The sequence below is a fragment of the Trichomonas vaginalis genome, chromosome III (assembly GCF_026262505.1).
Source record: "Trichomonas vaginalis G3 chromosome III, whole genome shotgun sequence".
In the NCBI taxonomy this organism is placed as follows: domain Eukaryota; phylum Parabasalia; order Trichomonadida; family Trichomonadidae; genus Trichomonas; species Trichomonas vaginalis.
Window position 1 is genome coordinate 3,927,024 of NC_067205.1, and position 27,429 is coordinate 3,954,452.

The 27,429-nt window shown below is 29.7% G+C and overlaps 7 protein-coding genes and 1 pseudogene across 8 annotated transcripts, besides 9 other annotated features; 1 reads left to right on the top strand and 7 right to left on the bottom strand.

Moving 5' to 3' along the window:
* Positions 1 to 3,358: part of a mobile genetic element that runs on past the window's edge.
* Positions 2,657 to 3,090, bottom strand: TVAGG3_0637330 (annotated as a pseudogene). The gene has a single exon. A coding segment is annotated over exon 1 (434 nt).
* Positions 3,356 to 3,666: a mobile genetic element.
* Positions 3,667 to 3,704: a mobile genetic element.
* A 1,242-nt stretch (positions 3,705 to 4,946) lies between these two features.
* Positions 4,947 to 4,983: a mobile genetic element.
* Positions 4,984 to 8,161: 3,178 nt separating this feature from the next.
* Positions 8,162 to 8,276: a mobile genetic element.
* A 1,156-nt stretch (positions 8,277 to 9,432) lies between these two features.
* TVAGG3_0637380 (glycine-rich protein family) lies at positions 9,433 to 11,116 on the bottom strand (the record flags this gene model as incomplete). Its single annotated transcript, XM_001299908.2, has 1 exon — positions 9,433 to 10,533. One exon carries the CDS (start codon positions 10,531 to 10,533, stop codon positions 9,433 to 9,435), a length of 1,101 nt encoding a protein of 366 aa, XP_001299909.1.
* A 165-nt stretch (positions 11,117 to 11,281) lies between these two features.
* On the bottom strand, positions 11,282 to 12,322 carry TVAGG3_0637390 (uncharacterized protein; the record flags this gene model as incomplete). The annotated part of the gene is made up of 1 exon (XM_001299907.1): positions 11,282 to 12,322. One exon carries the CDS (start codon positions 12,320 to 12,322, stop codon positions 11,282 to 11,284), a length of 1,041 nt encoding a protein of 346 aa, XP_001299908.1.
* Positions 12,323 to 15,697: 3,375 nt separating this feature from the next.
* Positions 15,698 to 15,735: a mobile genetic element.
* Positions 15,736 to 15,789: a mobile genetic element.
* A 1,245-nt stretch (positions 15,790 to 17,034) lies between these two features.
* On the bottom strand, positions 17,035 to 20,336 carry TVAGG3_0637420 (uncharacterized protein; the record flags this gene model as incomplete). Its single annotated transcript, XM_001299906.2, has 1 exon — positions 18,368 to 19,444. The coding sequence occupies one exon, from the start codon at positions 19,442 to 19,444 to the stop codon at positions 18,368 to 18,370; it is 1,077 nt and encodes a 358-aa protein (XP_001299907.1).
* Positions 20,337 to 20,595: 259 nt separating this feature from the next.
* Positions 20,596 to 21,988, top strand: TVAGG3_0637430 (glycine-rich protein family; the record flags this gene model as incomplete). The annotated part of the gene is made up of 1 exon (XM_001299905.2): positions 21,500 to 21,988. The coding sequence occupies one exon, from the start codon at positions 21,500 to 21,502 to the stop codon at positions 21,986 to 21,988; it is 489 nt and encodes a 162-aa protein (XP_001299906.1).
* A 301-nt stretch (positions 21,989 to 22,289) lies between these two features.
* On the bottom strand, positions 22,290 to 22,972 carry TVAGG3_0637440 (glycine-rich protein family; the record flags this gene model as incomplete). The annotated part of the gene is made up of 1 exon (XM_001299904.2): positions 22,292 to 22,972. The coding sequence occupies one exon, from the start codon at positions 22,970 to 22,972 to the stop codon at positions 22,292 to 22,294; it is 681 nt and encodes a 226-aa protein (XP_001299905.1).
* Positions 22,973 to 23,032: 60 nt separating this feature from the next.
* On the bottom strand, positions 23,033 to 23,392 carry TVAGG3_0637450 (glycine-rich protein family; the record flags this gene model as incomplete). The annotated part of the gene is made up of 1 exon (XM_001299903.1): positions 23,033 to 23,392. One exon carries the CDS (start codon positions 23,390 to 23,392, stop codon positions 23,033 to 23,035), a length of 360 nt encoding a protein of 119 aa, XP_001299904.1.
* A 748-nt stretch (positions 23,393 to 24,140) lies between these two features.
* TVAGG3_0637460 (uncharacterized protein) lies at positions 24,141 to 24,821 on the bottom strand (the record flags this gene model as incomplete). Its single annotated transcript, XM_001299902.1, has 1 exon — positions 24,141 to 24,821. The coding sequence occupies one exon, from the start codon at positions 24,819 to 24,821 to the stop codon at positions 24,141 to 24,143; it is 681 nt and encodes a 226-aa protein (XP_001299903.1).
* A 471-nt stretch (positions 24,822 to 25,292) lies between these two features.
* Positions 25,293 to 25,329: a mobile genetic element.
* Positions 25,330 to 25,885: 556 nt separating this feature from the next.
* Positions 25,886 to 25,923: a mobile genetic element.
* The last annotated feature ends 1,506 nt before the right edge of the window (positions 25,924 to 27,429 follow it).

Below are 27,429 nucleotides of genomic sequence, written 5' to 3' on the forward strand. Positions count from 1 at the left end.
TAAACTTTAAAACAATGTTGGTTCGTTCCCATGGAATATTTTTGACTTTAATGGTATTAGTCATGATATGAATCTCAAGGTATGAACGGGAGAGATGAGAGACTTATATGCTTCCCAAATTTCTTCAAAAGGTAATGTTATACCTGACTGTTTTCCAAATGAGTTCAATATCATAACGTGAGAAACCTTGAAAGATAACGAAGTCAGTTATGAGACGTTTTATGTTTAAAGCTAAAAACTCCATGTTTGCATAAGTATTGCTACAGTTAAGTGGTAATGTCTGACTTTAGTAATGATATTAGCTAATGGTGAGTCTGGTTTTGACACTAAACCTTTACCAGCGAAGTCGTCGCAAACGAGCAGAGTGTTTGAAGGATATTTTTGAAGGGGTATTTTGAAAGTTTTGATAGAATGTAGTTTGTCAGTCGTTTCATATCGTAAACTCCTGAGTACTGACGTAAGTGGTGTTTGTCAATAATTCTTTCCATCTCCTCAGAAGTCTTTTGCATTCCTGACTGTATAAATTCAACGATGGCATAATATTCCTCTTACGTCGAATGTAACGTTGAAGAATTCAATGAGTTCACTGTCTGGAACTTTAACGACAGAGGCTTGAACTTTTGACATAAATGTTTTCGCTGTTGAGTCCATAGAGTCTGAAGTTGCTGATATAATGATTTGGTCATAATATGAGTCATTTCCTAAACGTTCTGTTATGAGTATATGACGAATTAAATTAAATGTCTTACCTGAACCCATCTTTCCACAATAGAAATAAACGCCATTTGAACAGAACTCATAGTCCTTACTGAAGGAAGAATGAGAGAAGAGTTAAGTTTGTCTGTAGTTTCATTCATGTCTTCATCTACGTCATGTATTAAATGCTTCATTTTATCTCCATTAAAAATGCAAGTCAGAAATATTCAGAACATAGCACCGAGTCTAACTGACAAGAGTATAAAGATATACTATGAACACGTTATGATGAAACCTACCAAAATTCAAGAAAGTCAGTATACTTATGAATATCCAAGGCACTGGGTAGAGTATGTAGGAGGTGAGAAAGCTATTGAAATCAGACAGGTTCGAAGTATTCCAGCAGGAAGAACAATATTATTGAAGAACTTTAATGTTTTGAGGTATAATGATGAACAAAGAAGCAAGATAGTTTTCCTGTTGCTGTGTATGTGAACCTAGACACAGGAGATGACATGAAAGTTTTTAACACAAAGCTTCAAACGGTAGTGAGAGAACAACTGACTGCGGAAGGACATCCATTACCTTCAGAAGTTAGCATAGCATATAATTTTGAAACAAACTCAATAGATTTTAAAGTCATCTCTGCAAAGAAGTCAGGTTTTACATTTAATGAAGCAGATGTATATTCGAATGAAAACTTCAAAGCTATTGCATGGTTAGATAATGACGATTGCTTTAAGAAAATATTTAAATTCAGTGACTCAAAGATGTCAATAGATGACCTTCGTGGAATGTTACCATCGACGTTTACAGTTGAAGGTTCAGCAGGATGCTTACAAGATTGTCAATTGGTGGTATTTGGTCTCGTGAGAACATTGTTATAAAATCCAGTATAAGTGAATTTGCTGAAGAATCTATATTATGTCTTTCAAACTACATGTATTCGCCACCGAAGCATTATAGTATAACAAACTTTGTCAGTAAGTTTAACATAAGACTTGTCGAACCTTCTTCAATGAAAGATGTTGTGCTACCTAAAGATGGAAAGGATGGACTCATTATTGAGATGATTTTAATAGCATATTAAATGAGCTTGTTCTTGAAGGTCATTCATGATGAAATAATTGTAGAAGATGTTAGCAATTGTTCAGACATTTTGAAGCGAATAGATGATATAAGAAAGAAGTTTATGAAGCCGCAACGCGGCGAGGACGAAGTCCATGAGAATGTTTATGTTTCATTGACTTTCTCCAGTAACGAGAACTTTTATGAGATAATATTGAAGAGAGATGATTTAATATGGTGTAAATGGTAGCTTGGGCAGCTTTAGCGCAATGGGAACAAAAGCATTAGCATTTGGAGCAAAAGCACTTGGAGCTTATGACGCAGTAAATAAAATGAGTGGAGGAAGAGTTTCGAAGACATTAGATGCAAATAAAGGAAAGATTGGAGGCTGGGTTGAAAGAAGTTAAGATTAATAAAATAGGACTCATAAATAAAGCATCCAATTTGGTTGCGACTGAGTCAGAAAATGCTTTAGGAAAGGACGATGAGTTTGCAAAACACGCAAAAGACTTTAATGACCAGATGAAAGGTGAAACAATGCATTTAAATAGAGTCGATGGAACTCTTCCTCCACCAGTAGTTCTTCCGATGGTCCCTGGAATGTATGGAAACCTTACGAAAGACATTTGACCCATTGACTGTGAAGTAATGGTATCATTACGGACGAAGAAGAAAGACAGTCAAGTTGAACAGACGAACAACTAAAAGAAACAAGGAAGAGAGTTATAAAGTAATGAATTCAAGTGGGTGAAAAAAACAGGTGAGAAAACAGGTGATATCTCACCACTTCACCTAAATTTATTTTGCGCTATGTTTTCATACGTGTGAGGGTGGTGATATCATTAATTTTTAAGTTTATTTATATAAATGACAGAACAAAAATATAACATATCTACTCAACAGGAATGAGACCCTTACTGACTATGTATTTCGTTTAATGCTTGATGAAAACAATGGTACATATTATCGTATGGGTATACACAGCGTCTGTTTCCATCGTCGTCGTATATGTAGAACTCAAATCCAGTCCAACCTTCTTTGTACAATATGTAGCTTTATTTAAGTATGCATTTATGTAGATAAGGCAATTTTCTTCATCGCTCCAGAAATAATTTTGTTCTTTGTTGAAATAGTTTTCGTTCCTCTGCGACCATAAGGAATGTATGCAATGAACTTTGCGTCATAAGGGATTGTAATATATTCAGGGTTTCTTTCATCGTCAATGGGTCTGTCTTTGTTAAAATGCATGTTTCTCAGTTTTACTTGAGTTTTGAATAGTTCACGGAAACGTTCTGGGAAAGAGTCATAGTAAATGTAGTCGGACATGTCTTTGTAATGAAATAAAAAATTTAAAAAAATAAAAATAAGGTTATTTTTTATTTAGTGAGGACGGTAGTGAAGTCGTTAGTGAGTTCGTTAGTGAAGTCGTTAGTGAAGTCGTTTATGTGTCAGATGGTTTTGTAAATATTTAAGGTTAAGTTGGTGTTACGGTTGTGTTGTAAAATATACGTTACCGGTTTCGTAAAGTATCAAAACCGCTAAGTGGTGTACGGAGGCGCGCAGTGCCACAGTACACGACTTAGGGATACTAACTTACGTTGTATTGTTTGATAGAAAAAATTGTTTTCTCAAGTTCTTTTTGAAAGCAGTCAAGAATATAATTTTTGTAGCTATCAGTGATAACGGTTTTTATATGGCGCTCGATCTTCTGGTTATTTTTGATGGCGTTATATTTATCTAATTGGATTTGAGATATCTTCTTAATATCTTCATAAATGTTTGGATGTTTTAACGAAGAAAATTCTGAATGCATACTCTCGAGGCAATCATTAGTGAATATTGCAGTTGCATTATTATATTGAGATATTAAATTGTAGTGCGGCAACCAAACTTTGTTGAAATGAGAAAGGGACAGACTAGCCCATTGTCACTTTTTAATTTAGCAAATGAACGCTTATGGAGTGGAGTTTTTGGGTAAATCTGATTTGCTTATAAATGAAATAAAATCAAAAGAAACCATATTGGCATTATATTATGCAAAAATAAATGATCTTACTTAGTACTTTTAAAGTTAATTTCAGAAAAAATTTGACACAATGGTATCCGGCACATACAAGTGGTGTACAACCAAAATATAAGTTAGTTTAAACATATATTGCTATATCTCATGATCTTACTTAGTACTTTTAAAGTTAATTTCAGAAAAAATTTGACACAATGGTATCCGGCACATACAAGTGGTGTACAACCAAAATATAAGTTAGTTTAAACATATATTGCTATATCTCATGATCTTACTTAGTACTTTTAAAGTTAATTTCAGAAAAAATTTGACACAATGGTATCCGGCACATACAAGTGGTGTACAACCAAAATATAAGTTAGTTTAAACATATATTGCTATATCTCATGATCTTACTTAGTACTTTTAAAGTTAATTTCAGAAAAAATTTGACACAATGGTATCCGGCACATACAAGTGGTGTACAACCAAAATATAAGTTAGTTTAAACATATATTGCTATATCTCATGATCTTACTTAGTACTTTTAAAGTTAATTTCAGAAAAAATTTGACACAATGGTATCCGGCACATACAAGTGGTGTACAACCAAAATATAAGTTAGTTTAAACATATATTGCTATATCTCATGATCTTACTTAGTACTTTTAAAGTTAATTTCAGAAAAAATTTGACACAATGGTATCCGGCACATACAAGTGGTGTACAACCAAATCTTCGACTCGATGAACTTGTCATCGAGTTATATTCCAGTGTTGTTCCTTCATTCCTGATTAAGTTGCAAATTAAAGGTCTGGATTCAGAGAGAAGTGTTAAAGTTATCAAAAAAGTCACAAGAGATTTCGAAGAAATGACACAATTTAAAAAAGTCGAATGCATCAGTATGCTTGAAGCTGTTCAGAAAGGTCTGAAAAATGATACACTTGATCCCAACATTGTTTACTCAACATTAAAAATATTATTGCAAAGAAAACATTTGATTTAATAAACATTTAATTTATTATAATTAATTTTTTATTACAGTATAGTAAAAAATGCTATAAATAAATTATTATATTTTATTAAAATGTGACTTTTAATAGTAAGTGAATAAAATAAATCAGGAATTGGGAAAGAAATAAGGTTAATTAAAAATAATGAAAATTACAAGATTAAGGTTAATGAAAAGTGACAATGGGCGAGTTTGTCCCCCACTCTGTTGAAATAATCAATATAATCTTTGATCGAATCAACTTTATTTTGATTAATTATATGCATTGTAAGTACAAATTCTTCATGAGACATGAATGGAGTAATAGAATATAGCTTAAATAAAGAATTTTGTAAAGTATTGAAATTTTTTGTATAAAGTGCTACAAGTTTCCTGTGTAAAGCTTGTTTGAAATGAAATAGGCATCCAATTATACGGACTTTAGGGAAAATTTGTTGAAGTGCCTCTATCATTCCCTTTTCAAAATCACAATGAATTTGAATTAGCTTTGAAAATTGAATACTCTTGACAGTAAAAATATATTCAAATGCCTTCTTATAAGATTCAAATGTGCGGTTTTTCATGAATATAAATAAAAGTGGTAGATATTGATTTGCTGAAGGTTCACAAATCATAATTGTTAGCATCTGTCCTTTTTGAAAATGTTTTGGTGTAATTTTAAAAGTTCCATCGCAAAATAAATCTGTGGCTTCTTTTGCAAATTGAATTGCCTTCTCAAAACCAAAAAACATCGTCTCACAATTTGATTGAAAATCATGGCCAATGAAAAACTGCTCGCCATTTATTAAACAAAAATTAGCAATTTCATTGTCTGTAATTTTTTCTCCAACAGAAAATTTTCTGGACTTATTATAAACTTCCCTGACCAATGAATCTTTAATTAATGGGTTTTCATCAGTACCAACAGCAAGTTCTGTCATAAATTTTTTAATCTGCTGAAAAGTGCCGTTGTCTTCAGAAAATTTTGCCATTGCCTTATTGTATATTTCTGTCAGAGTCATTGATTTATGAAGATCATTTTTTTCATTTTGTAACTTTTTAAATTGTCTGCATTCGGGTATATGTTCCTTTTGTAAATCTTCGGAAACTGAACTGTTCTCAATTTTAACTAAATAACGTGCTTGACAAGAATGATCGATGCAACGGTAGTAACGTTCAATATTATTTGAATTAATAATATTTGTATGATCATGCGAATAAAGCATATCTTTGCGAACAATTGTATCAGGATATTTTCCAGTAACTGCGGGAATATTTTTAACTGCAATATAACTAAAATATCTTCTGACAGCTTTAGATTCATTTTCGGCGTATTTAATATTAAAATATTGAAGAACTTGTTTGATTATATTCGTTTTTTCATGTCTCGATGTTGATTTTTGGTATTTATCAGATTGTTCCCTGATAAATATTTTATTTTCGTCTGTAAAGTTTGCTCTTTTTTGATTAAATATAGATGATTTCCCATTAAAAAATGAAATGATGCAAAATTTACGAAAACCGTTCGAAAATTGAATCAAAAATGAAAAGTAATACTTAAATGAGGAATTCTTTGAGATATTGGTCTTAGATTGAATGTAGCGTCACAAATTTCACAAATATAATTACTATACAATTTTATTCATTTTTTAAAATGGCTGACGACAGTCTGTATCAACTAACTCAACTAGTCAAGCATAATGATTATTCTTCGGATTCATTAAATCAACTTTATCAATGCATAAGTACAATGACAGAAAGATCAATTGGATGCTTGAATTGGGATAAATTTTTCAAAAAAATCACAGTGACTGATGAAGTTCTTTTACATTTTTTAGCATCCGTTTTAAACATTGAAAAGATATCAGAATGTTTCAAGGATTCTATTTTTTATCACAATATTAATCTTGAAAAATTCAGTAATTTAACTGAAACAGAACAACAAACAATTTAAATTCCTACAAAGCGGATAAATTTACATATTACATAATGTGCTCACAAATTGTAAAATCAAACTGGAACAATTTATCCCAAACTTTAGTTAATATTGCAAATCAATATTTGCCATTTTTAGATGAAGAAAGCAAATATATATATTTACTGAATAACTGGCAATTATCAAATTTTGAAATTTCAGTTGCAAACTTGTTACTTTTTTATGAAAACAATGAAGAAAAATTAAGCAACTGTTTTAATTTAACATTGTTCCAGCAAATTTATTCCAAAAATGGAATCGAGCAAATGATATTTTTTGCTGCAAATACAATTTGTTGCAATAACACTTCTATCAATTTTTACAATCTCCTTGAAATTGAAGAAATGAATCCATTTGATTTTTTTATTTCTCAATTCAATATAAAGAGATATTAAATTGCGATGATTTTCCAAAAGTTACAGAAGTAATCACAGGTTTAATCTCAGCTTCAAATATTAATGCTATTATGCGAATTTGCCAAAAAATTTTGGATAAAATTACATTTTATAAATGTAATTATTGCCATATTACCTCAATATGGAATTTTATCACAAATGCAGCAATAATTCTTCCTGATGAAGATTTATTAATCAAATTATTAAAATTCATAGAAAAAACAGAAAAAGCAACAGATGAATTATTCGAACCGGAGAATGATTTGGGTTTCTATGAATATTTAAATTCGATTTTCTCAGATATTACATCTGCGAGAAATAAGCAATTTCTCTTGGAATTTCTAAATACCCATGAAGATGACTTCACTTATGATCAAACATTGTGAGGTCATTTTTGATCAACAAATTAATTGAAATTCCGATCAAAAAAAAATTCACAAATTGGATCAAAAAATCGAATCTCAAGTTAAAAATAAAAAATTTCTACATTTTTATCAAATTTAGATTTTTTTTTCAAATCATGCGAATTGATTGAATAATTGCATATTTTATCCCATGCATGTAGAAGTATGTGTAATATTTTGCTTTCATCAAGAAATTGTCGAATTTGATCTTAATTTTTTTTGAAAAATATACTTTTAGAAAAAAAATAGTGATTGAATAGCTGCCCATGCTGTAAAAGGGTTATTTTTACAAGTAAAAAAATTGTTATTTTTCGAGCAAGTCGAGGCTTTTTTACCATCTTATTTTTGAAAAATTTACGAAAATTATATCTAAAAAAACACTTCATTTTGATATCTTACAATGATAAAATACCAATGTTGCTGGGATATAATAGCTACACCTGGACATCTACTACATTAATGCGTATGACAGGTAAAGTTGATTTCAAAAATATAGCCTGGAAAGATTACAATAAATCAACGATAATTCAAAAAAATTTCTTATAAGTTAACATAATAAAAATTTAATTTTTATATTGCTTGTATTATACTTAAGTATATAATATATTTAAATCTTAGAATGAAAATTCGGGACGCCCTAGCTATTCAATTTTCCCTTAGGACGCCCATAAACCTCTCAAAAATGTGATGTAAATATCACAATTTTGAGAAATTTACACTAGGACGCCTTAGGACGCCAACCCCCTTTTTTACCAATAATAAGAAGTAAAGGATTTTAACAATGCAGGAAAAAATGAATACTACCATTATGTTATCTTGCATGAGGACATTATTCAGGGCATTAAAATGAAGAGTTGTATATTTTATGAGTTCTTTTTGAACGAGATCGGTTGACAAAATATTTTTTATAGTATAGTCTAGAACCCATTTCAACCAATTTCTTAATTTACAATGATTATAATAGAACACATGTATCATAAAGATAATGCTCCTGATACAGTTTGGAGCTTGTTTTATGAATCATCTGATAAAAACAATATTGTTAAACAAACCAACCCAAACATTGATTTATATAGTAATAAGCATTTCGTATTTAAGTGTGTTTTTTATAATCAATGGTCTTCTATCTTTATAATTGCAAAAAATCTGAAAATCCTGCATTCTGAATGTACATTCACCAGATGTAAAGGCACAATTGGAGGTACTATTTATATGAAAGGAGATTCTTCTTTTGTTCAGCATCGATACTGTGCATCATCTTGTATTTCAACAGGAGAAGGTATTTTTTCATATGTAAATTTGAACAATTATTCATCAATAAATTTTAATTATAACATAGAAGGATCACTCTCCCAAAATAATGGATATCAGAGTATAAATTATATTGATGATGGGCAAGGAACAATATCATCTATGAATTATAGTAAAAATTTTGCTGAGTCGTATTATTCCTTTAGCTCAAATGATGTTAACGATGGATTAGTCAACTATTCAAATATCGAAGGTAATAATATCATTCAAGTTTATGTGACAAGAGTCTTTCTTTTTAATTACGCAGATCCAGAAGTAACAATTACGAACCCTAATTATGACAGATTAACTACCAACAAAGCAATAACTCAAAGTGATAACTTTGAAACAAGCAAATCAAATACATTGACATTTTTTGTCAATTTTGATTGTCATACTCAAACGACAATCAATCAAAATCAAATTAAATGTTACTGTTCATCAGGAGAATCAATTTCTTATGTCACTTTTATAAATTTCAATTGAAATTTAGATAAGCATTGTGAGTATTGTTGCTTTGCATTTAAAATTGCATAGAAAGCTAGTATCCTCAATTATTAATTATCATTTTATATGAAAAACAACCATGGAATGTTTTATTAAAAAGATCATTAAGAAAGACTACAAGCATACATAATAGCATTACAATTAAAATGGATATAATCTAAACAATGACTAGTTAGAGGATAGTATGTTATAATTAGTTTTCCGTGTCCTTCCCATACACTTGACTCATGCTGAACATCGAAAAACTTGAATGATGCTGAAGTATCATATGCATAGCGATCTTTACCAATTTCTTCATAGTTTTCGTCATAAAAAGTCAATTCTCCTTTCGGAATAATTGCATTGTCTGACAGAACCAAAGAAGAACCTCCACCAGCACCGCCATTATTGTGATGACTGCAAAAACCACCATACCACCCACCACCTGCACTTCCTCTGTCTGTGAATCCATGTGGTGTTTTGATTCCATATGGATTCTTCGAACCATCTGTGCGAGATGATTCGCCTTGCCCAAAACTGAATCCAAAAGTAGAATTTGCGGATAAATTTTCAATATACATACCGTATATATAAAATCCTTGTGCTTCGAGACCTCCTGCGCCTCCAGAGCCATCATCTGACTGTTGAAATGTGCCATCACCGTTGTCAAAACCACCTCCACCACCGCTAACAATTACACGATGAAAAAGGTCGTTTTTCTCAAATTTGACAGCGGTTTGGCCAACTCCTGATCCTGATGCGTAACCAGGAGAACTTCCACCACCACCATAACCACCTCGATTCATGCAAGATAAACTAAAAGATTTATAATAATTAGAATTTCTTTGATCAAAATATCCCATTCCTCCAATTGTAGCAAAAGCTTTCATTGGATGAAAAAGTACTGAGTAACCAGAAATATATGCACCTGCACCTCCAGTACTGGGTAATTGTTTGCAGACAGTATTTCCATTCACACGCTTAACTCTGTCTTGTGAAATACAGCTTCCATTGGTAAATCGATATGATGGAACATGCCCACTGCCGCTGCCACCTGATGCACCATAAAGTTCAAACTTATAGATTCCAGGCTGCATTTCAAGAACGTAATCTGTGCATTCATAATAGTTGACACATGGATATTCAAAAATGTAACTATTATTTTCATGTTTAACGTTAAGTTTTGCATCTTTTACACTTGAATTAAGAAGATATGACTTTATCATATATTAAAATTGTCATATTCGTTCATGACAAATTAAAAAATGATTTACCATTCAATATGCATCTTTTTCTAGTTAATATCCCTTTGTAAATACATTTGTTTTATCAAAATTTACTATTGTCATTCTAATAAATCCTAATTGAAAATATTAATCTTAAATCACGCCATTATGAAATTGTTTTAGATCTTATTAATACATTATAAAACTTTTCAAATTGTACTGAGTAATTCATGACTGGAGCAAATAATTTTCGATATGGTAAATGTTCCATTCAAGATTCAAACAAAGTTTATCAAAATTATTCTCCTATATACCCACAATATCATGCAAATTCTTTTTATCCACGTAATAGCACTTATTATTCCACATATATCAAACAAAATTTATATCATGGAAAATATATATTTGAAGCATATGATTCTCAATGACAAATCTATTAGTACTCTGATGGATATGATGTATATGCAGTAACAACTATTACAATTTCAAGAAATGTTGATATATTTCTATTTATCGGATCTACAGGCAAAAATAATCTTTGCGGTTATAAACTGAGACTGATCCATAAAGAAACTTTGATAAAGGAACATCATAGTCAAGTTTTCCTTCTGAAAGTGGTGTATGATGTTTATATGGTGGTGGAACTAATCCACCATGTTGGGCCTCTGAATTTGTATATTCAACTGATCGATTGAAAACAGAAACTGAAAATATTAATTTATTATTAAAAATTTGTAAAATAGTTTATTTAGTTAATCAACGATAAAATTGAATATGATGGAATATGAGAAATGCTAAGAAGATGTTGACACTGGTAGTTGATTAAATATTGGGAGATGCAAAAATTTTTCATTTGGTTGAATTTTTTTATCTCATTTTCTTCTTCAAAATTATTTTGAATTTTATTTTCTGCTTCACAAAGTCCTGTAGAAAGATGTGATAATGTGTTGTATAAATTGTTTGTTGAATTTGTTATTGTTACACTTGATGTTTGACCATCATAATCACTATTAATGATTGTAGCTGAACTTGGTGAAGAATAAAAATAAAATGTTTGTGTACAATTATTATTTTTGATTGAACAAGATTCAAATGTAACTGTTGCTGTCCATAAAGAAAACCATTTACTAGCATTGTTTCTAATGATATTACATAAATAAAATTGATGTGGACCACTATAATAAATATGAAAGCATCCATAGTTTGCTTTGTTATCAATGAAAGATGATTGACTGATGTTGTATTTCTGATTTGAACAAATTTGAAGTGAAACATCATTATTACATTTGTTATTTGTTATGTTATTTCGTGAATAACTAAGATTTCCGTAATATAAATAATTAATTGAATCTCCTTTATCTATTTCTCCACAATCAAAGACTGTTGAATCTTCAAAAATGTTTTTGTTGTTTGTATTTGATGATGACATATATGAACATAAAAATACTCCTTCATAATATTCAGTGTTTAGTATAGATCTTGTGGCACATGTTCGATAGATAACACAACTTCCCCAATTAGAAGAAACTGTGTGAGTTGCTTTTGTGCCATTGAATCCAGAAATAGAAATAAGAAGTTTTGTTTGATCATTGATGTCTATATTGACAACAACTTCTTCAAATCCATTGAAAAAACATGTTGTAACATAATAATTTCCTGTTGTTGTTGGATTTAATTTTGTATTTTTAGTGTGAGTTTCAGTGATAACTGAATTTTCATAAAAATGTGTCCAAGTATCAATACTTGGACCGGAATCCAAGAATAGTATCAATAAGTGTCTCATTTTCATATAATTTATAAAAATATTTGAATGAATTACTTCTAAAATTTCGTTTAGTACACAAAGAATAGTTTTCATTTAATATGAACATAATATATTATTTAAGTGTAAAGATCGTATAATTAAAATTGCGAAGACATTATCTTTATCAAGGGATATATAATCCCTTGAAGTTGACAATCAAAACATTTTATGTCACTTTTTTGGTATTTTTTTATAAAAATTTATGTTGGCATTTTTTTATTTTCAAAATTTACAAGAATCTAAGAATTCATTCATATTTTACACTTCACACCCAATTAGAATACAATTCTAATCATAAGAATAATCTTATCTGCGAAAGAAACTCAAACAAATTCTAATAATAAAGTAGAAGTTTTAAAAGCAAATACAAAACAACATCTACCAAACACACTTTAACTAGCATGAATGAATTTAATCTTAATTTTTCATTCTTTAATATTTATTTTCAACATTGTTAAATTTCTTGATAAACTTTATCGAATTGAAGTTTTCTCTAAAACAATAGGCAATCAAGGATAACTGTTCTTTCGAATTTCTATCCTGAAAAGTGGACTGAGATATCTCTTTGGGCTTTGAAAGATATATTATCTATTTTTGATTCTTTGATGACAGAAACACAAACTTCATGTCCACTAAATGTAACAACTTCTACTATCTGAAACATAATCATCAGATGTTCCACTACCAAAACATCATGAACCACCTCCTGAAGTTCTGAGGTTGTGTTAATCTCCTTTACAGAATTTATCATTATCAAGGTTGATGCCTCCCCCTGTATATGTTCATCCTTTACCTCTGCTTTGTGCGATGTTATATTCTTTTAATGATCCTACGGTATCTCTTTAATCTTTAGAGTCTGAATATATTGCATTTCAATATTAAATAAATAATTATATGAAAAAAATACAGATCATGAATATGTTATTTTAGCTAGTTTAAAAGAAGTCGATAATCAAATAATTGTTCAAAAAATTGAACTTTGTTTTTATAGAATCTTTTTCTATGACCGCTTGTTGCGTTAAAAAAGGTAGAAAATGAAGTATTAGATTTAGCTGAATCAGATGAAATTATGTAAAAATCATCACGCATTATACGTGCATATGATATGTTAATTGATTTAATTTGAATTTTACCATTTTGCAAAAAAATGTTTCCGAATCCATTGGTAAAATAATCTTTATATCCACTCTTGCTAATAAAACTATCATGAATAAAATTTTTAAATTCGGATAAATGTGTTACATGAATGAAGCAATAAACACCGTAGTCATATTCACTATCAATTCTGGAAGAATAACTGCAAATTCGATCTTGAATAAATTCGCCTTCTTGGCTATATGAAATACACCCACCATTTGCTGTGTTGCTGCAGTTATTAAAAAGTGTAGTTTCAATAAGAAATTTGATAGCAGTGTTGTTTGTTTCGAAAATGAACAGAACCTTGTGTATTTACCGAGTCAAAGTTACATGATGAAACATGATAATTATATTCTCTTGCATCAAGCTTAGTACTTTGAAACTTACATTTTTCTTTAGGTAAATTTGTCGGGAAATATGAATCCCAAGCTTTTCGAATTTTCTTCCTTGGATCATTTTTGGTATAAAATTGCAGATCCTACATAATATCAATTAAAATATCTTTGTAAGATACAAGTAAAAAAATTAATGAGGATTAAAATAAGTTTTCCTTATTGAATTATGATGTTTCAATAACACATAGATATGGAAAAAAGTATTATTTCCCATATCAATGTGAATCTCAAATATATTGTCCACCTTATAAAGTAAGAATTGAAAAAGGTTTATATCGATATGAACTTTGGGGCGCAGGACGAATTGGTGGCAGTGCATATGTGAGAGGAGATCGATATACATTCAAAACAGAAGAATTTTATATTTTTGTTGGAGGTGTTGCTCAACATTCAAATGAATTATATGGCTATGGTGGTAATAACGGGGGAGGCAATAGTACTATTATTGGGATATATAATAATGGCAAAAGAGGTATTGGCAGCGATGGATCTACAGACATTCGATTGAATATCTCAATTTTGAGATCAAGAGTAATTGTCAGCGGTGCTCCAGGAGGTGCTGAATATTATGATAAAATGGGATATGCAGGTGGATTAGTTGGACATAATGGAACACGTTTTGATGAATCAGATTCCATTATCGGAGAAGGCGCAAATCAAACTTCAGGAGGAAAAGGACAATTCAATGGAGAGTTTGGTATTGGAGCAAATTGTTCACCTGGAACATCAACAGATATGGCTGGTGCAGGGGGCGCTGGATGGTATGGAGGTGGATCTGGATACCACTGGGATGAGGATAGCTCAGGGGGCGGAGGAAGCTCATATATTTCTGGTTTCAAAGGTTGTGAAAGCATTTCATATGATTGGAGATTTGAAAATACAATAATGCTTAATGGAAGCCAACAATTTACAGAACCAGATGGAGCTATGAGTAGATTTGGTCATAAAGGAAGTGGTTTTTGCATCATCACTTGTATTGCAGATTTTATTTCATGTGAGAATCTTTGTTTTTATCAAAATAACATTATCATACAAATAACTTTTGTTTTTACATTGATGAAGTAGACTTCAATAAAGTAATTAATTTTATTAAATTCAATTTTTTACGAATATTTTACAATTCCTCCGAAATTGGGCATTTGTATGATTTTTTGAAAAGAAAGTAAAGAGAAATTAATGGTTATCTAAAAGGGTGCAAACACTATAACAGTATATTTGATCATAAATAAAATCGTTTTAAATTACTTCTTCATTTAAATTATAACAATTATTTTTGGTTTTATATTTTTTTGGATCAAATCCATTTTAATAGAATTTATATACTATTCATCTATTAGTAAACACTACCGTATATTATTTTTTAAGCTATCTTATTTTTTGAACTTTTATTCAAATCTTTGGTCGCAAGAAGAATTGCATGATAAATAAAAACATTTAATCAAAGTCAATTTTATTTTTCATATTCAAATGGACTGAGTGTTAACATTTAACATTTTTTGCTAATTGTCGTCAAAAATTAGGCGTAAAGCAAAAATTGATATTTCATATGGTTTTATGATAGATAAGCATTATATTCCCACTCATTATATTCGTAAATTTTGAGGTTTATCCTTCGCTTTTAAGATCATTGAATTTGATTTTTATATAAAATAGTTATATATTAGAAAATAATATGAGTTTATGTGATATTATTTTTCAGAAGATTTTGTGTTCTTCTTCAAAATTTTATTTTTTTATTAAAAAAATCTTTACAAAATATACATTTACTTTAATTAATATTTAAAAACGTGCTCTATCAAAAGTTCCAAAAATTCAATATTTTAGCTTTTCTGAGGTGTCACTTTTGATGAATTTCTGTTTACAACAGAGTATGTGTGCTCGGCATTCGCCGAGCGAATTAATTTTAACGTAAGTTTTTAACGTACTAAAAATATAATTTGAATGAAATTTAAATAAAATGATTGGATTTTGAATAAAATAGAAAATAAAGAAAATTTTAGGACAAAATTTCCAAAGAAAATTTTGAAATAGGAAATTATATAAGGAAAAATATAAAATTGATATTAAATTTCTAAAATTTAACAGAGAATTTGAAAATTAAGGGAAATGAAATCGTGAATCTATAGTTGTTTTATGGGTTTGAAATGAATGTATAATGAATTTTATAATAAATGAAGAAATTCAAGGAATAAATATGGAAATAGATAGATGTAATATTGAAAATGAGGATGTAGATATGTGCATGTGTGTCTATATATATAATAAGCAAATAGAAGTGTGGTAACGAGATGCATAGTCTTGAAAAATTTGGAGCAGCTCCACAAAGTCGAGAGCTCGGGAGTTCTGGAAACACCAGCACCCGGGCCCTTGACCAAAGATTGCGGGAGAAGCAGCCTTTCTCAGAACTGGCTACTTCTCCCGCAATCATTTGGAGCAGCTCCACAAAGTCGAGAGCTCGGGAGTTCTGGAAACACCAGCACCCGGGCCCTTGACCAAAGATTGCGGGAGAAGCAGCCTTTCTCAGAACTGGCTACTTCTCCCAATCATTTGGAGCAGCTCCACAAAGTCGAGAGCTCGGGAGTTCTGGAAACACCAGCACCCGGGCCCTTGACCAAAGATTGCGGGAGAAGCAGCCTTTCTCAGAACTGGCTACTTCTCCCGCAATCATTTGGAGCAGCTCCACAAAGTCGAGAGCTCGGGAGTTCTGACAACATTATACAATCTACCTTCCTATATACAATCTACCACATATAAATATCTTTCAATTTATATATTTATTCACGATTTTATCTATTATCCTTAATAATTTTATTATAATTCCCATTCTAACATATATATCAAATTTAACTATATTCGCAAAAACATAAACCATTATCTAACACGTTTGTACACATTTCTATCATTATTTTGTTTTAATTAACTCCTAATATTTAAATATATTCAATAAACACATATAATCTATCATATCCAGACATATTTAGATCTAATACTTATATTATCCATTCGATATCACATAATTTCACAATCTCCAAATTATCCCTTTTAATAAATTAGCAATTAAGCTTGCACACACATATCAATATCTCATATACTCGTTCAATAAAACCTTATAAACATATTGCGTATGAAATATCTCATATTTTCATTAGATTCTTATATCTTATTCTTTATATACAATGAGTAAACATATGACTATATCATCAAACAATCTTATTTTAAACATATATGAATATTTTATTATTTGTGAATCTATATTAACTTTAATTAGGGTAGCATAATTTCATATCTTGTGTCAATCTGCTCTAAGTCTCTCATATAATATAAAAAAATATGCTGATCAATATTATATAACTCACTTGTCTCCAGCATGTTTGTATATGGAGATCTCTGATACACCCAATTTTGGACCGGAAAAAAGTGTATCTGAAAATCTGACAATCGGAAAAAAGTGTATGGTCCCTATCGACCAATTATAAGTAAAAAGTAACATTCATGATTTGAAATCCAAAATGGAAGAATGAATTCTGAGATTTCATTTATGTTTTTGTTGATTTGATATTTATCAATTGATTCAAATAAATCTTTCTCAACTTCATTACTGCATCGTTTTCCAAACAAATTGCCATAAATCTTGATGTTTCCTTGTGAATTTCGTTCAATTGTTGCTGAATTTGATGAATGATTTTGAACATACATAATATCTTCATATTCGATTGTTGATTTAACATGAATTAACTTACTGTGGTTGTGTGTGATCAAAACTGACATAACTGCATGGAAAAGAACTTCAACTGACCTCATAATGTTCACATGAGCTTTGCATGAGATGATTGAAAGATATTTAGTAGATTCGACAACTATGATATGATATGCAAGTCGAAATGATAAATATGTCTCACGAACAAAGTCTTCTTCTTTGATCAACCCTTCTTTGAATTTTAATGAAAGTTCAGATAAATATTTTCGAAGTTCGATATCTTCACAAAAATTATAAACTGAGAACAAATTGTTTTGTTCATCAAGAACAAAAAGTGAATGATTTGAAAAATGCATTCGTTCATATGCTTCTCTCATAAGTTCTGAAAATTTGAATGCTTGCAAACGATTTTTTCCCCTAGCTTATTAATCAATTCTTCTTGCAATACTTTCTCATGCATCATAACATAATATTACAGCTCAAATTACACTAATATAATAACTTTAATAATAAGTCATGAAAACTCTAATTGACAGATATATTCAATATTAAAAATTGACTGTGTGCAACCAGAGCTGTAATCCTTCTCTTCAATGTTATGATTAGTTTTCATTTGCCTTTTTTTCAGAACACGAGCAAATGCTGGTAAATAAATAGTCACCATCCTTGTTAGAAACGCGATATTAATCCTTTTCATCAATAGTTTTGTCTGTTTTCATTTGTCTTTGTTTCAGAACTCGAGCAGGTAAATAGTCAGCTGAGCCTTAAAAATGGGATATTATTAAAATTTGGAAATTTTTTTTATTTAATCAGCGATAAAATTGAATATGATGAAATTTGTGAAATATTAAGAAGATGATTATGTTGGTAGGGGATTAAATATTGGGAGATGTCATTTTCTTCTTCAAAATTATTTTCAATTTTATTTTCTGCTTCACAAAGTCTTGTAGAAAGATGTGATAATTTGTTGTATGAATTGTTTGTTGGATTTTTTGTTGTTACACTTGATGTTTGTCCATCATAATCACTATTAATGATTGTAGCTGAACATGAACCAGATAAATTAAATGTTTGTGGACAATTATTATATTTGATTGAACAAAATTCAAATGTAACTGTTGCTTGATTTAAATTAAAACATCTACTAGCATTGTTTCTAATGATATTACATAAATAAAATTGATGTGAACCACTCCAATAGATATAAAAGCATTCATAGTTTGCTTTGTTATCAATGAAAGATGATTGACTGATGTTGTATCTCTGTTTTGAATAAATATTTAGTGAAACACCAGAATAACATTTGTTATTTGTTATGTTATTTCGTGAATAACTAAGATTTCCGTATACTAAATCATTAATTGAACTTCCTTTATCTATTTCTCCACAATCAAAGACTGTTGAATCTTCAAAAATGTTTTTGTTGTTTGGATTTGATATAAATGAAAATAAAAATACTCCATCAATATCAGATCCTGATTGTGTTTGTATAGATTTTGTGGCACATGTTCGATAGATAACACAACTTCCTAAATTAGAATAAACTGTTTGAGATAGAGTTTTTGTGCCATTGAATCCAGAAATAGAAATAAGAAGTTTTGTTTGATCTCCTTTGTCTATATTGACAACAACTTCTTCAAATCCATTGAAAAAACATGTTGTAACATAATAATTTCCTACTTTTGTTGGATTTAATTTTGTATTTTTAGTGTGAGTTTCAGTGATAACTGAATTTTCATAAAAATGTGTCCAAGTATCAATACTTGGACCGGAATCCAAGAATAGTATCAATAAGTGTCTCATTTTCATATAATTTATAAAAATATTTGAATGAATTACTTCTAAAATTTCGTTTAGTACACAAAGAATAGTTTTCATTTAATATGAACATAATATATTATTTAAGTGTAAAGATCGTATAATTAAAATTGCGAAGACATTATCTTTATCAAGGGATATATAATCCCTTGAAGTTGACAATCAAAACATTTTATGTCACTTTTTTGGTATTTTTTTGGAAAATTTTATGTTGGCATTTTTTTTATTTTCAAGATTTACAAGAATCTAAGAATTCATTCATATTTTACACTTCACACTCAATTACAATACAATTCTAATCATAAGAATAATCTTATCTGCGAAAGAAACTCAAACAAATTCTAATAATAGAGTAGAAGTTTTAAATACAAATACAAAACAACATCTACCAAACACACTTTAACTAGTAAGAATGAGTTTAATCTTAATTTTTCATTGTTTAATTGTGTTTTCGAAATTGATGCATTTCTTGATAAACTTTATCGAATTGAAGTTTTCTCTAAAACAAAAGGCAATCAAGAATAACTGTTCTTTCGAATTTCTATCCTGAAAAGTGGACTGAGATATCTCTTTGGGCTTTGAAAGATATATTATCTATTTTTTGATTCTTTGATGACAGAAACACAAACTTCATGTCCACTAAATGTAACAACTTCTACTATCTGAAACATAATCATCAGATGTTCCACTACCAAAACATCATGAACCACCTCCTGAAGTTCTGAGGTTGTGTTAATCTCCTTTACAGAATTTATCATTATCAAGGTTGATGCCTCCCCCTGTATATGTTCATCCTTTACCTCTGCTTTGTGCGATGTTATATTCTTTTAATGATCCTACGGTATCTCCTTAATCTTTAGAGTCTGAATATATTGCATTTCAATATTAAATAAATAATTATATGAAAAAAATACAGATCATGAATATGTTATTTTAGCTAGTTTAAAAGAAGTCGATAATCAAATAATTGTTCAAAAAATTGAACTTTGTTTTTATAGAATCTTTTTCTATGACCGCTTGTTGCGTTAAAAAAGGTAGAAAATGAAGTATTAGATTTAGCTGAATCAGATGAAATTATGTAAAAATCATCACGCATTATACGTGCATATGATATGTTAATTGATTTAATTTGAATTTTACCATTTTGCAAAAAAATGTTTCCGAATCCATTGGTAAAATAATCTTTATATCCACTCTTGCTAATAAAACTATCATGAATAAAATTTTTAAATTCGGATAAATGTGTTACATGAATGAAGCAATAAACACCGTAGTCATATTCACTATCAATTCTGGAAGAATAACTGCAAATTCGATCTTGAATAAATTCGCCTTCTTGAATATATGAAATACACCCACCATTTGCTGTGTTGCTGCAGTTATTAAAAAGTGTAGTTTCAATAAGAAATTTGATAGCAGTGTTGTTTGTTTCGAAAATGAACAGAACCTTGTGTATTTACCGAGTCAAAGTTACATGATGAAACATGATAATTATATTCTCTTGCATCAAGCTTAGTACTTTGAAACTTACATTTTTCTTTAGCTAAATTTGTCGGGAAATATGAATCCCAAGCTTTTCGAATTTTCTTCCTTGGATCATTTTTGGTATAAAATTGTAGATCCTACATAATATCAATTAAAATATCTTTGTAAGATACAAGTAAAAAAATTAATGAGGATTAAAATAAGTTTTCCTTATTGAATTATGATGTTTCAATAACACATAGATATGGAAAAAAGTATTATTTCTCATATCAATGTGAATCTCAAATATATTGTCCACCTTATAAAGTAAGAATTGAAAAAGGTTTATATCGATATGAACTTTGGGGAGCAGGACGAATTGGTGGTGGTGCATATGTGAGAGGAGATCGATATACATTCAAAACAGAAGAATTTTATATTTTTGTTGGAGGTGTTGCTCAACATTCAAATGAATTATATGGCTATGGTGGTAATAACGGGGGAGGCAATAGTACTATTATTGGGATATATAATAATGGCAAAAGAGGTATTGGCAGCGATGGATCTACAGACATTCGATTGAATATCTCAATTTTGAGATCAAGAGTAATTGTCAGCGGTGCTCCAGGAGGTGCTATATATTATGATAAAATGGGATATGCAGGTGGATTAGTTGGACATAATGGAACACGTTTTGATGAATCAGATTCCATTATCGGAGAAGGCGCAAATCAAACTTCAGGAGGAAAAGGACAATTCAATGGAGAATTTGGCATTGGAGCAAATTGTTCACCTGGAACATCAACAGATATGGCTGGTGCAGGGGGCGCTGGATGGTATGACGGTGGATCTGGATATCATTGGGATGAGGATAGCTCAGGGGGCGGAGGAAGCTCATATATTTCTGGTTTCAAAGGTTGTGAAAGCATTTCATATGATTGGAGATTTGAAAATACAATAATGCTTAATGGAAGCCAACAATTTACAGAACCAGATGGAGCTATGAGTAGATTTGGTCATAAAGGAAGTGGTTTTTGCATCATCACTTGTATTGCAGATTTTATTTCATGTGAGAATCTTTGTTTTTATCAAAATAACATTATCATACAAATAACTTTTGTTTTTACATTGACGAAGTAGACTTCAATAAAGTAATTAATTTTATTAAATTCAATTTTTTACGAATATTTTACAATTCCTCCGAAATTGGGCATTTGTATGATTTTTTTCGATAAGAAAGTAAAGAGAAATTAATGGTTATCTAAAAGGATGCAATCTCAATAACAATATTTATGTCACTTTTATAAATCTCAATTGAAATTTAGATAAGCATTGTGAGTATTGTTGCTTTGCATTTAAAATTGCATAGAAAGCTAGTATCCTCAATTATTGATTATCATTTTATATGAAAAATAACTGTGGAATGTTTTATTAAAAAGATCTTTAAGAAAGACTACAAGCATACATAATAGCATTACAATTAAAATGGATATAATGTAAACAATGACTAGTTAGAGGATAGTATGTTATAATTAGTTTTCCGTGTCCTTCCCATACACCTGACTCATGCTGAACATCGAAAAACTTGAACGATACAGAAGTATCATATGCATAACGATCTTGACCAATTTCTTCATAGTTTTCGTCATAAAAAGTCAATTCTCCTTTCGGAAGAATTGCATTGTCTGACAGAACCCAAGAAGAAACTCCACCAGCACCACCATTATTGTGATGACTGCAAAAACCACCATACCACCCACCACCTGCACTTCCTCTGTCTGTGAATCCATGTGGTGTTTTGATTCCATATGGATTCTTCGAACCATCTGTGCGAGAAGATTCTCCTTGCCCAAAACTGAATCCAAAAGTAGAATTTGCGGATAAATTTTCAATATACATACAGTCTATATTAAATCTTTGCGCTTCGAGACCTCCTGCACCTCCGGAGCCGTCATCAGACTGTTGAAGTGTGCCACCACCGTTGTCAGAACCGCCTCCACCACCGCTAACAATTACACGATGAAAAAGGTCGTTTTTCTCAAATTTGACAGCGGTTTGGCCACCTCCTGATCCTGATGCGTAACCAGGAGAACTTCCACCACCACCATAACCACCTCGATTCATGCAAGATAAACTAAAAGATTTATAACAATTAGAATTTCTTTGATCAAAATATCCCATTCCTCAAATTGTAGCAAAAGCTTTCATTGGATGAAAAAGAACTGAGTAGCCAGAAATATATGCACCTGCACCTCCAGTACTTGGTAATTGTTTGCAGACAGTATTTCCATTCACACGTTTAACTCTGTCTTGTGAAATACAGCTTCCATTGGGAAATCGATATGATGGAACATGCCCACTGCCGCTGCCACCTGATGCACCATAAAGTTCAAACTTATAGATTCCAGGCTGCATTTCAAGAACATAATATGTGCATTCATAATAGTTAACACATGGATATTCAAAAATGTAACTATTATTTTCATGTTTAACGTTAAGTTTTGCATCTTTTACACTTGAATTAAGAAGATATGACTTTATCATATATTAAAGTTGTCATATTCGTTCATGACAAATTAAAAAATGATTTACTATTCAATTGGCATCTTTGTCTAGTTAATATCCCTTTGTAAATACATTTGTTTTATCAAAATTTACTATTGTCATTCTAATAAATCCTAATTGAAAATATTAATCTTAAATCACGCCATTATGAAATTGTTTTAGATCTTATTAATACATTATAAAACTTTTCAAATTGTACTGAGTAATTCATGACTGGAGCAAATAATTTTCGATATGGAAAATGTTCTATCCAAGATACAAGTAAAGTTTATCAAAATTATTCTCCTATATGCCCACAATATCATGCAAATTCTTTTTATCCACGTAATAGCACTTATTATCCCACATATATCAAAATAAATTTAGATCCTGGAAAATATATATTTGAAGCATATGATTCTCAATGACAAGTCTATTAGTACTCTGATGGATATAGTGTATATGCAGAATCAACTATTACAATTTCAAGAAATGTTGATATCTTTCTATTTATCGGATCTACAGGCAAAAATAATCTTTGCGGTTATAAACTGAGACTGATACAGGAAAAAACTTTGATAAAGGAATATTATAGTCAAGTTTTCCTTCTAAAAGTGGTGGATGATATCTATATGGTGGTGAAACTAATCAACCAAGTGGGAGATCTGGATTTGTATATCCAACTGATCGATTGAAAACAGAAATTGGAAATATTAATTTATTATTAAAAATTTGAAAATTAGTTTATTTAGTTAATCAGCGATAAAATTGAATATGAAGGAATATGAGAAATGCTAAGAAGATGTTGACACTGGTAGTTGATTAAATATTGGGAGATGCAAAAATTTTTCATTTGGTTGAATTTTTTTATCTCATTTTCTTCTTCAAAATTATTTTCAATTTTATTTTTTGCTTCGCAAAGTCCTGTAGAAAGATGTGATAATTTGTTGTATAAATTGTTTATTGAGTATGTTATTGTTGCACTTGATGTTTGTCCATCATAATCACTATTAATGATTGTAGCTGAACTTGATGACCAAAAATAAAATGTTTGTGTACAATTATTATTTTTGATTGAACAAGATTCAAATGTAACTGTTGCTTGATATAAATTAAAACAATATTGACTAGCATTGTTTCTAATGATATTACATAAATAAAATTGATGTGGACCAGTATTAAAAATAAAAAAGCATCTAGAGTTTGCTTTGTTATCAATGAAAGATGATTGACTGTTGTTGTATTTCTGTTCTGAATAAATATCAAGTAAAACATCTTCATAACATTTGTTATTTGTTATGTTATTTCGTGAATAACTAAGATTTCCGTATCTTAAATGATTAATTGAATCTCCTTTATCTATTTCTCCGCAATCAAAGACTGTTGAATCTTCAAAAATGTTTTTGTTGTTTGTATTTGATGATGACATATATGAACATAAAAATACTCCTTCATATCCTGATTGTGATTGTATAGATTTTGTGGCACATGTTCGATAGATAACACAACTTCCTTTATAAGAAGAAACTGTTCGAGATGGAGTTTTTGTGCCATTGAATCCAGAAATAGAAATAAGAAGTTTTGTTTGATCATTGATGTCTATATAGACAACAACTTCTTTAAATTCATTGAATAAACATGTTGTAACATAATAATTTCCTTGTGTTGTTGGATTAAATTTTTCATTTTCAGTGTGTTTTTCAGTGATAACTGAATTTTCATAAAAAAGTGTCCAAGTGTCAAGACTTGGACCTGAATCGAAGAACTGTCTTAACAAATGTTTCATTTTCATACATTTCATAAAAATATTTGAATGAATTACTTCTAAAATTTCGTTTAGCGCACAAAGGATTGTTTTTATTTAATATGGACATAATATTATTTAAGTGTAAAGATTGTGTAATAAACAGAAATTCATCAAAAGTGACAACTCTCAATTTTTTGACATTTGTAAATTCTAAATTGAATGAGAAAAATGAAATAATACTAAGCATAATACAATATTCTAGATTTAATTATAATTAGGAAAAAGTTAGTTTTGAGAGTACTTTTCATAGGCATATAGAATGAAATCTTCTGAAAAATAATATCACATAAACTCATATTATTTTCTAATATATAACTATTTTATATAAAAATCAAATTCAATGATCTTAAAAGCGAAGGATAAACCTCAAAATTTACGAATATAATGAGTGGGAATATTTCATATGGTTTTATGATAGATAAGCATTATATTCCCACTCATTATATTCGTAAATTTTGAGGTTTATCCTTCGCTTTTAAGATCATTGAATTTGATTTTTATATAAAATAGTTATATATTAGAAAATAATATGAGTTTATGTGATATTATTTTTCAGAAGATTTTGTGTTCTTCTTCAAAATTTTATTTTTTTATTAAAAAGAATCTTTACAAAATATACATTTACTTAAATTAATATTTAAAAACGTGCTCTATCAAAAGTTCCAAAAATTCAATATTTTAGCTTTTCTGAGGTGTCACTTTTGATGAATTTCTGTTTACAACAATTGTATAATTAAAATTGCGAAGACATTATCTTTATCAAGGGATATATAATCCCTTGAAGTTGACAATCAAAACATTTTATGTCACTTTTTTGGTATTTTTTATAAAAATTTATGTTGGCATTTTTTTATTTTCAAGATTTACAAGAATCTAAGAATTCATTCATATTTTACACTTCACACTCAATTACAATACAATTCTAATCATAAGAATAATCTTATCTGCGAAAGAAACTCAAACAAATTCTAATAATAGAGTAGAAGTTTTAAATACAAATACAAAACAACATCTACCAAACACACTTTAACTAGTAAGAATGAGTTTAATCTTAATTTTTCATTGTTTAATTGTGTTTTCGAAATTGATGCATTTCTTGATAAACTTTATCGCATTGAAGTTTTCTCTAAAACAATAGGCAATCAAGAATAACTGTTCTTTCGAATTTCTATCCTGAAAAGTGGACTGAGATATCTCTTTGGGCTTTGAAAGATATATTATCTATTTTTTGATTCTTTGATGACAGAAACACAAACTTCATGTCCACTAAATGTAACAACTTCTACTATCTGAAACATAATCATCAGATGTTCCACTACCAAAACATCATGAACCACCTCCTGAAGTTCTGAGGTTGTGTTAATCTCCTTTACAGAATTTATCATTATCAAGGTTGATGCCTCCCCCTGTATATGTTCATCCTTTACCTCTGCTTTGTGCGATGTTATATTCTTTTAATGATCCTATGGTATCTCCTTAATCTTTAGAGTCTGAATATATTGCATTTCAATATTAAATAAATAATTATATGAAAAAAATACAGATCATGAATATGTTATTTTAGCTAGTTTAAAAGAAGTCGATAATCAAATAATTGTTCAAAAAATTGAACTTTGTTTTTATAGAATCTTTTTCTATGACCGCTTGTTGCGTTAAAAAAGGTAGAAAATGAAGTATTAGATTTAGCTGAATCAGATGAAATTATGTAAAAATCATCACGCATTATACGTGCATATGATATGTTAATCGATTTAATTTGAATTTTACCATTTTGCAAAAAAATGTTTCCGAATCCATTGGTAAAATAATCTTTATATCCACTCTTGCTAATAAAACTATCATGAATAAAATTTTTAAATTCGGATAAATGTGTTACATGAATGAAGCAATAAACACCGTAGTCATATTCACTATCAATTCTGGAAGAATAACTGCAAATTCGATCTTGAATAAATTCGCCTTCTTGAATATATGAAATACACCCACCATTTGCTGTGTTGCTGCAGTTATTAAAAAGTGTAGTTTCAATAAGAAATTTGATAGCAGTGTTGTTTGTTTCGAAAATGAACAGAACCTTGTGTATTTACCGAGTCAAAGTTACATGATGAAACATGATAATTATATTCTCTTGCATCAAGCTTAGTACTTTGAAACTTACATTTTTCTTTAGCTAAATTTGTCGGGAAATATGAATCCCAAGCTTTTCGAATTTTCTTCCTTGGATCATTTT